The sequence below is a fragment of the Sardina pilchardus genome, chromosome 5 (assembly GCF_963854185.1).
Source record: "Sardina pilchardus chromosome 5, fSarPil1.1, whole genome shotgun sequence".
NCBI classification, from domain to species: domain Eukaryota; kingdom Metazoa; phylum Chordata; class Actinopteri; order Clupeiformes; family Clupeidae; genus Sardina; species Sardina pilchardus.
The window spans coordinates 29,532,869-29,542,868 of NC_084998.1; the positions used below are offsets into that span (position 1 = coordinate 29,532,869).

At 47.2% G+C, this 10,000-nt stretch overlaps 1 protein-coding gene across 1 annotated transcript in view; it reads left to right on the plus strand.

Annotated features, from left to right (window-relative positions):
* The first annotated feature begins 1,748 nt into the window (after positions 1-1,748).
* Positions 1,749-10,000, plus strand: part of LOC134080892 (reticulon-4 receptor-like 1) — a 105,770-nt gene continuing 97,518 nt past the window's right edge. Inside the window, exon 1 of the mRNA XM_062537505.1 lies at positions 1,749-1,862. Within this exon, the coding sequence (XP_062393489.1) occupies positions 1,850-1,862 (13 nt within the window). The 5' untranslated portion in view covers positions 1,749-1,849. The remainder of the gene's footprint in view (positions 1,863-10,000) is intronic.

Genomic DNA, 10,000 nt, shown 5'->3' on the forward strand with positions numbered 1-10,000 from the left:
TAAGGGCAGCCCATCAAAACTAACTCCCATCTGCTGTGTGTGTGTGTGTGTGTGTGTGTGTGTGTGTCTGTGTCTGTGTCTGTGTCTGTGTGTGTGTTTGTGTGTGCTGTTTGTGTGTGTGTGTGCTGTTTGTGTGTGTGTGTGTGTGTGTGTGTGTGTGTGTGTGTGTGTGTGTGTGTGTGTGCATTGGTGTATGTGCTATTTGTGTGTGTGTGTGTGTGTGTGTGTGTGTGTCCATGTGTGTATGTGCTATTTGTGTGTTTGTGTGTGTGTGGTGTGTGTGTGTGTGTGTGTGTCTGAGAGAGAGAGAGAGAGAGAGTCATTGAGTGACAGATCCGTGGGGAGAGCTTGATCCGCTTTAGATGGGATTAATCAGAATGGCGATTGACCCCTCTTCCTCATCCTCCCAAAATATGACGCTTATTTGACAGGTGTCCTGGTCAAAGGGTGCCGGCATTCACATTAACCTTTCACTGAGCCGTGATGTGCAGACACCCGTCTCAGTCAGGGCAGGGCGGTCATTTTCTCACATATTCAAGGTTTAGGTTTCCTTCCATTTACAGAGACTCAGCACTGCTGCCAACTGCTATACAAATTCAAATTAAATGTGATGTTTAAATATGGTGTGGTTGAATTACCATATTAGTTACACATACTAATATGCATATTTCATATATTATGTTCATACATACCAATGGACTCGTATATTTACTTTTAAGTTTGTAGTGTTGGAAAATAGAATCATTGTTTAGTGCCTTGAGGACCACTGAATGTCGCTTTTGATGACAAAAATCAACTAATAAATCGAAACTGAAGATGGCAAGACATGAAATTACGTATTTGATTGTAAGGCTATATGGCACATGGAATTTGTAGCCTTAACATAGCCCACTCGAAACAAGCAGTCAAACTTGTAAGAGTAGGAAATCCCTGTTCCAATCTTCCCGTTTTCCGTTGCCTGTTTGGTCCGCGCGCACCCTTCGGGCCGGGTCGTGTGGTTACCTGACACGCTTCCCCCTAGCGCGAGAGGGGAGAAACCGACAGGTAGCCTACCGCCGCTCAGCCGTCTTCCGCGCTCCAAAACAAACGGACTGAGCGAGCAAGGCACTCTTCACGAGACTCGCGCTGTTGCTGTCGTCTGCTGACGTGCGTCAGATCTCTGATTGAACGAAGCGAGCTGGTCACCGACAGAAACGTCACTGGTGGCGATACGGGACCCCGTGGCACAGCGACACCCCGGAGCGCGTGTCAAAAAAAAGCGTTTTCACATGTGAGCGAACGCTTGGCATTTTAAACCAGCCCCCCAAAACGAGAGAGATGTGTTTTGGTTTCCTCTTCAAGAGGCGTGTTTTGAAGGTTGTCAGGCCAGCTCAGAGCTGCCGGTATTTCTCCAGAAACTAAGGTAGGCTGTGTCAACTGGGGGCTGTTTGATATTTCATTGAGGCGGTGTAATAGTGAAGTCGACCTAAATTCCGAATCCTTGCTGTTCATTCGCCGCTGGACCGTCATCTCCAAACTCGTGTCTGTAATGCCACAATTGTCAAGGAGCTACGCGCTTTTGGGCTAATAGGTATCAGTCGTCTAATATCATCTCTCCACCAAACCGAGGATCTGATATTTTAGACGTCTGTCTGTATAAAAAGGGTTGTTTACTTTGCTGGCTTTGATGCCATTGAGCTTGTTTGTTGCTGGATGAACCAACAGGGTATCGAGCTTTCTAGTAAATAAACACGACGCCCATAAACTTTCACGAATTGAAGACGGAATACCCCAAAGCTGTGGAAAAATGAACTCTTTGGTTTGACTGGAATACCCAACGGATCTCAAGAGGCTCCTGTGCGTCTTCAGGATGTTCAGGCGAGGTAAGCAATTCTCTGTTGCCCCCTTTCCATAATTTCAGTCACTTGGTAATAACGCCGTATTAGTGCTTCATATCGACCAAAACATCTGGGCTGTTCTAACCTTGGGAACAGTAGAGGGTTTGTCTTTGGCTGTGTGTATTTGTGTTGATACAGAAAGTGTCTGAGTCTGCATGGTGGCTTGGATAAACTACTTTGATATGGAATTAGAGACACCTCGTCGTGATGTGGGCACGTCCAGCGTGTGTGGCGCGTGAGCTTGGACCAAGGCTCTGCGCTTAAACTTGCCTAAGCGAGGTTTGTGTCTTTGGTGGGAATTAAATATTTATACATATCACGTAACATTATTCTTAAAAATAGAAGACTACTGCCGCAGTGCAGTTGACGAGGCTTTCAGCGGCTTCGCGCCGGACGAGATGCTCGTCTTTGGGGGAAATTGAGCGGCTCAGCTCCAATCAGCTGTGGCGACGGGTCCATGTATTCCTTTAGGATCAGTGAGTTGTGAGTCAGCCTCCAGGGCATTCGTTTATGGCTATCCACGGTACTCACTGAAGCCGCTGAAAAGGTTCCCAGTGGCCGACAAAAGTTATCGTGTATTACCAATACCTTATTTACTTTATTGAATAGCATCTGCATTAGGCTTCAGTGTGATTAAATATAAAGAGCAATTTCCAGACCACTTTCATCTTTCTGACGAATTGAAAACATCATTAGTGAAACATTCAAATCAATCCATAACCTACTTTAGGGGCAGGTTGGAACAGCTCAGCTGCCGTGGGATTAGGCTAGGCAGGCGACGGGCACGGAGCTTTGCCACAGCGTGGTGCTAAGTTCCTCTACTGCACGGAGACAGAGGGAGACATCAAACACATCAGAACACACAGTGTACATTCGGTAGAAAGACCACATCGGACCCGCTTGTTTTTCTCGGTCTAAAGTGGTGTTTGTTGTTTACGATTTATCTACGCCTATTTTCTACACCTTTGCATTCAAAGTGGACGGGAGCTAAGTGATGGAGCTGTCCATGGTTCTGATATTGATGGCGTTCTGTGGCTGAACGGTTGAAACGATGCACATTCCACTAACATAGCGTGGCTGAAGGCTCTATGATGTGAACTCCTTGCCTAGGTCATGTGTTTGAAGGCTCTGTTTGAAGTCCAGTTGGTTTAAAATGGAGCCTGTATCTGAGTAGGAGTCAGTCCCAGAGTGCTGCTTTGGATAAATGTGTATGAAGTGGTTTTATGTAAGTGGCTCTGAGCTACAGTTTGAACTGCAATTTTACCCTGCGATTGAACAGTTGCACAGTGAGCATGATGTTGTTGAGTGCTCAGGATTCTGGATACATCAGCACTTCTGTGTGTGTGTGTGTGTGTGTGTGTGTGTGTGTGTGTGTGTGTATGTGTGTGTGTGTGTGTGTGTGTGTGTGTGTGTGTGTGTGTGTGTGTGTGTGTGTGTGTGTGTGTGTGTGTGCGTGCGTGCGTGTGTGTGCGTGTCTGTCCGCAGGCCGTCTGCACATTACATACATACATGTATTTGTGATGTTGAAAACATGTGTGACACATTATGTTGGGGTCATCGTTGGCATGTTGCTGTGTAACTGAATACTGTATGTGATGAAAAGCAACCTCAAACTGCGCTGATGCCATGTGCTCGGCCCCTCTCCCACCATGCCAGCCAGGTGGCCATCACTGGGCCTTTTCTGTCTCGTGCCCTCATGTTGCCCCCTGATAGGAACCCACACAGCATCACCTTCTGTTTGCCCGAACTACGGTGAGCAAAGTTACATAGAACTCAACTTTTCCAATGAAATGAATGTTATTGTGTTTCCTGTGACAAAGGTGCTGTGACAGCAGACTGTTATTCACTATGACACGGAGCGAGAGAGCGAGAGAGCGAGAGAGAGAGTGTGAGAGAGAGGGGGTGGAAAGAAAGATGGAGGGAGAGGGATATAGAGAGAGATGCTAATTCAGGAGGGAAAGAGATGGAGAGAGGGGTAGAAATGAAGAGAGAGATATTTAGAGAGAGGGGAGTAGAGAGAAAGGGAGAGAGAGAGAGAGGGAGTTGATGAACATAGATGCTGAGGAAGTATGAGGGAGAGATTGAGAGGAAGATATGTGTGTGAGTGAGAGAGAGAGGTAGAGAGAGAGAGAGAGAGAGAGGGTAGATAGAGAGACATAGTGAGAGAGAGGGGGGCACTGCAGAGAGAATGAGAAGAAGAGACACAGATGTAGAGAGACAGGAAGGCAGATGTAAAGAGAGTGAGGGAAAGAGAGAGGGCTGGAGGGAAAAGAGATAGAGAGAAAGAGCAGAGGGAGGGAGGGAGGGATGGAGGGAGGGGAGCTGGTGTCCTGTGGAGCGGGCGGTTTTAAGTGCTGCCACTGGACCCTGGAGCTGCTGGACTGTTTGTTCTTCATTACAGACCCGACAGCGCTGTCTCTGTCTCAGCGGATGGAGAGAGAGAGAAAGGGAGGAGAGGAGGAGAGAGGGAGGAGAGGAGAGAGTGGGAGGAGAGAGGGAGAGAGGGAGGAGAGAGGAGTGGATGTTTGTTTTTGAAAGTGAAATGTGCTGAGCATGAATCAGCTCCCATTAGGAGCACCCACACAGGAGCCAGTCACACTCAGGCCTGGGGCAGCCAGGGGCCTCTACGGAGACACCACACACACACACACACACACACACACACACACACACACACACACACACACACAGAAAAACACACACACAATTACACACACACAATAACACACGCACGCACGCACACACACACACACACACACACACACACACACACACACACACACACACACACACGCATGCAGGCACAGCGTAAACACATACACAGCCCAGGAACAGCCCTGTAATGTGTGTGTGTGTGTGTGTGTGTTTTAGGCTACATGCATGCACAGAACGGTTTGTAGTACATAAGTATGCAGTGCACATACAGTAGCACACACACACAAAACTGTTTGGAGTGCACATATCATACAGGCGTGTTTGGAGTGCACATGTGTGCATAACATTATACACAGGAGTGTTTGGTGTGTTGTACAGGAGTGTGTGTAGTGCACCTCTGAGGGAGGCGAGCTGATTGTGTGTGTGTGTGTTGTGTCCCCAGAGCCGCTGCTGTATCCGGGCGCTTGTTGTACACACACGGCTGCATTGTGGGAAGCACACCTTACAGGGGCGCGAGTGCTGGGAGGATCTGTTAGAATGTGCAAGACTGCTCACAGATTAGTGACGGCTTAGTGGCAGAAGCAACCCTACTGTCTTTCTTCCTCCTTCTCTCTCCTTCTCTCTCTCTCTCTCTCTCTCTCTCTCTCTCTCTCTCTCTCTCTCTCCGTCTGTCTGTCGCTCTGCCTCTCTCTCTGTTCCTCCGGAGTATTTCCAAAGATGCGGGCGAAGCCGCGGGGTCCCACAGCGGGGCTGCGGCTCTGTGTGTGTGTGTGTGTGTGTCTGTGTGTGTGTGTGTGTGTGTGTGCGCGCGCGGCTCTGTGTTAGAGCGCGTGTTCCGTAAGATGGATTATGCACTGAGCTGGCTGAGGCGTCCTGGAGATGAAGATGTGAGCAGAGCAGGCAGCAGCCAAACAGGAGGGGGGGGGGCTGAAGGGAAGTAAGAGTGTGTGTGTGTGTGTGTTTGTGTGTGTGTGTGTGTGTGTGTGTGTGTGTGTGTGTGTGCTTGCATGTGTGTGTGTGTGTGTGTGTGTGTGTGTGTGTGTATGTGTCCGTCTGTGTGTGGGTGTGTGTGTGTGTGTGTGTGTGTGTGTGTGTGTGTTTCCATGTGTGTGTGTGTGTGTGTGTGTGTGTGTGTGTGTGTGTGTGCATGTGTGTGTGTATGGTGTGAAGTAAAGTAGAGTAAAGTAAACCAAAGCAACAGGGACTCACTTCCCCAGGTACAGGAGGAATGTGGGAACATAGGAACAAGTGGGAGGATGATGATGGGGAAGTGTCCGGGGAGGAGGAAGGAGGAAGCAGTCCGGAGAAGCAGCAGGGTACGGAGAGGCTGTAGGGAAGGAGGAGGAGAGGCTGTAGGCAAGGAGGAGGAGAGGCTGTAGGGAAGGAGGAGGAGGAGAGGCTTTGAGAGCTTGAGGGGGATGTTTTGAGCAGGTGATGAAAGAAGGATGGAGGGGTTTTAGGAGGGACTGAGAAAAGGAGGTAGAGAGATGCTGAGAAATTGAGGGAGGGGTTTTGAGGAGGTGATATGAGATTGAGGGAGGGGTTTTGAGGAGGTGATGAGAGGATGAGGGAGTGGTTTTGAGGAGGTGCTGAGAGGATGAGGGAGAGGTTTTGAGGAGGTGCTGAGAGGATGAGGGCAGATTGACGACTCTGAGTGGAAGCGTCCGGTGCTCCACCAGGCTTTGCATTTTAGTCGCCCGGTTATAATTTATTCTGACAGGGTGATTTATTTTGGCCCATTTTTAGTCCTAATCCATAACCCTCTACCCACAGCGAACACACACACACACACACACACACACACACACACACTGTCTCTATATATATATAACTCTAGAAGCTGACAGTGATGCAGCAGGGCCAATCAAACAGGCATGTCCTGATGAACAGAAACACTTTCATCCCTCACATGGCATATGGCACTTCTGCACTACTTAGAGGGCAAGACTTCTGCTATAATTGAGTGTGTGCGTGTGTGTGTGTGTGTGTGTGTGTGTGTGTGTGTGTGTGTGTGTGTGTGTGTGTGTGTGTGTGTGTAGGGCGCTCACATCAACCTCTTTTGCTATAACTATTTGTGTTTGGGAGGGGGAGGGTTACCACTGTGTGTGATTGTGTTTGGGGGGGGGGGGGGGGGGGGGGCGGGTAGCTACTGTGTGTGTGTGTGTTTGTGTTGGGGGTGGGGGGTGTAACTAGTTGGTGTGTTTGGTAAGGGAGGGGAGGTAACTACTGTGTGTGTGTTTGGGGAGGGAGGGGGGTAACTGCTGTGTGTGTTTGAGTAGTAACTGCTGTGTGTGTTTTTTTGGGGGCGCTAACCTCAACCTCTCTTGCCCCCTCACTCCTATTAATTTGGGGATTTTATAGAGCATCCACCATTGATAAACTAGTGCGTTATGTGCCGTTGATAAACTAGTGCATTATGTGCGGTTGATAAAGTAGTGCATTATGTGCAGTTGATAAAGTAGTGCGTTATGTGCAGTTGATAAACTAGTGCATTATGTGCGGTTGATAAAGTAGTGCGTTATGTGCGGTTGATAATCTAGTGCATTATGTGCAGTTGATAAACTAGTGCATTATGTGCAGTTGATAAAGTAGTGCGTTATGTGCTGTTGATAAACTAGTGTTTTATGTGATAAACTAGTGTGTTATATGATACACTATTGCGTTATGTGCGGTTGATAAAGTAGTGCATTATGTGCGGTTGATAAACTATTGCCCTTGATAAACTAGTGCTTTATGTGATAAACTAGTGCGTTATGTGGTTGATAAACTAGTGCGTTATGTGCCATTGATAAACTAGTGCGTTATGTGCGGTTGATAAACTAGTGCATTATGTGCGGTCAGTGTTTCCCACAGATTAGAAGGCAATGTGTGGTGGTCGCCCCATGTCTGACGGGGGGGGGGGGGGGGGGGGTGCACCCATATTTTTCATTGCATCGCCTTTTTATCGCTCTCCTTTTTTTTTAACAAGATGTGAAGCTTGTCTTTATTTGAAACACACACACATTATGTAATTATTTACATTATATAGGCCTATACTGACATTTCTGATATTCATAACAGCAAACGTTATGCAGATTATAGCCTACTATTCAAATTACAACTCCACTTCTTAAATTCAGCTGACTGGTTGAAGCCTCAAAATATTGTAAACATAGCAGGCTAAGCTTATCATACTCTACTGGTTGGACTGTTCAGTTTCCCCACATATGTGTTTAAAGATGAACTGAACTGAAATTTTAAGTAAATGTGATATAACAGATGTATTTTATTTCTTCTCATTGGTACAATGATTAAAATGGCTGGATTTGTTTAAAGGGACAAAATGATATGGTGAAAGTGGTGTTGTTGTTACACGGGCGCCGCCATGTTGGATTTCAACAACCAGCTACGCCACTGGCATGGTAAGCCAGTCTAGCGCCTATGACTATCACTAGCTGCGCAGCATCGTAGATAGTGGGTCTGTGGCTAACTAGAGTCCATTTGGGCTAACTGACATGGCTAAGAACACGGAAACTAACAGGACTAGGCCCCTGGCTGCAGTAATGAAATGTATAAGGTAACAGCTGGGGTTGAGTAACCTTTTCCCCGCAGGGTACTTTGACAAGGAACCAGCCCTCAACGCATAGTTAGTCCTATCTGCCTAAACTGGCTAGCCCTCCGACAGCCAAGGATTTCGAGTCTGTAGCAAACATTTTTTTTAAGTCAACAAACTATTTAGAGAGCTGCTTTTGACACAACAGGGTCGGTGACAGAAAGGCACTTTACAACATCTTACAAGCCCAAGTGGATTTTGAAAAAAGTTTCCACGAGTCAAGTGATGCTACCGTACGTGCGGTGTAGAGCAAACCACCGATGCGCTGAAACGCACACGCCAGGCAGGGGTTTAGTTATCCCCAGCATGTCTACTAGGCAAAAGGCTGGATGTAACGTTGTCGTCAAAATACAAAAACGTATAATCGCATACACACACACAAATAAAGCTAACTGTAGGCTTTAGCGTTCAACAAAACAAACTGACACACTGGGACATAGTCACAAAACAAGCTAGCTAGACAACAAACGATCCAACCTAGGTAAAGGGCTCACTTCCAGCCTCTAAACACGTTAGAAACACGTCTTATGTCAAACTAAACAAGCCAGCACTCTGACCATAGACTCCATATTAAGTCATGACTCCGACGATATATCACGATCATAATGCGTTTATAAGCTGCTAACAACCACAGCGGGTCTGTTACACGATGTCCCTTTCTATTCACCCTGAAGCTAGCTGATGTTCACCGTCTCAGGGCAGATTGTTAATGCAGTTCAAGTTCAATTTCTGAGTTCAAATCGCAGAAATAGCTGTCCATAGTACGAGGTATCCGTGGAACATCCGTCCGTGCAAAATCCATCAGTGCAATATCCATCAGCATCCACAACAAACAAATCTGCCAACTCTGCACTTGCCTAAATACACGGCAAAACTTCTCCGTGCACTCGGGTATAAGTGCCGTGCAGATCTTAGCAAGCGATTTCCTTGTCGGTCAGTACGTGGTGGTAGCCTGGGTTTTCCCATACTGCCTTGCGCGGTGATTTCAATCCCGCTGCTAAGCCAGTCTGGAAACTAACGCCCAAATGTTCGCCTGATGTTGGCGAACCAATCACAGAACATCCGAGAAGTTTCCATTGCCTTCTTGCGTCTACATTCGACGCCAAAGGATTTACGGCAGCCCTTAGCGTTGCATACGAACGAGTTGGGTGAGCTATGCGCATTTGATAGACATCCGTGGCGCCCAATGAACGGATCTGGGCATTTTTTCAAATACGAGAAAATGAACATCTGGTTGCCAGACCACGTCTCATTTGAGAAGTGGGAGGCGTTAGCCAGGCTAACGTGGTGGCTGAATGCTTAACAATAAACATAGCCTTAAAGGGATAGTTCGGATTTTAAGACACGAAGTTGTATGGGTTCCCTGTCAGCAACGTAGTGCATCAGCACTGACTTACCCCCGACAGCGTCCTGTGAGCCGAGATCCAGCCGGTTTTAGATCGTTTTTGATGCTGAAGAAAGTAGTCCGGCAAGTTTCTGGGGTCACGAAAGTAAAGTGTTTTTCTTCTCAAAACCATATGCGTTCAACAGAGTGATATATTTGCACCACAAAAACGTTGTCCAGGAAAAATTCAAACATCGTTATCACTTACTTATTTTTCGCGATTCCTATCACTGCGCGCTACTGACAGCTGGACAACGTTTTTGTGGTGCAAATATATCACTCTGTTGAACGCATATGGTTTTGAGAAGAAAAACACTTTACTTTCGTGACCCCAGAAACTTGCTGAAGAAAATAGTCCGGCATCAAAAACGATCAAAAACCGGCTGGATCTCGGCTCACAGGACGCTGTCGGGGGTAAGTCAGTGCTGATGCACTACGTTGCTGACAGGGAACCCATACAACTTCGTGTCTTAAAATCCGAACTATCCCTTT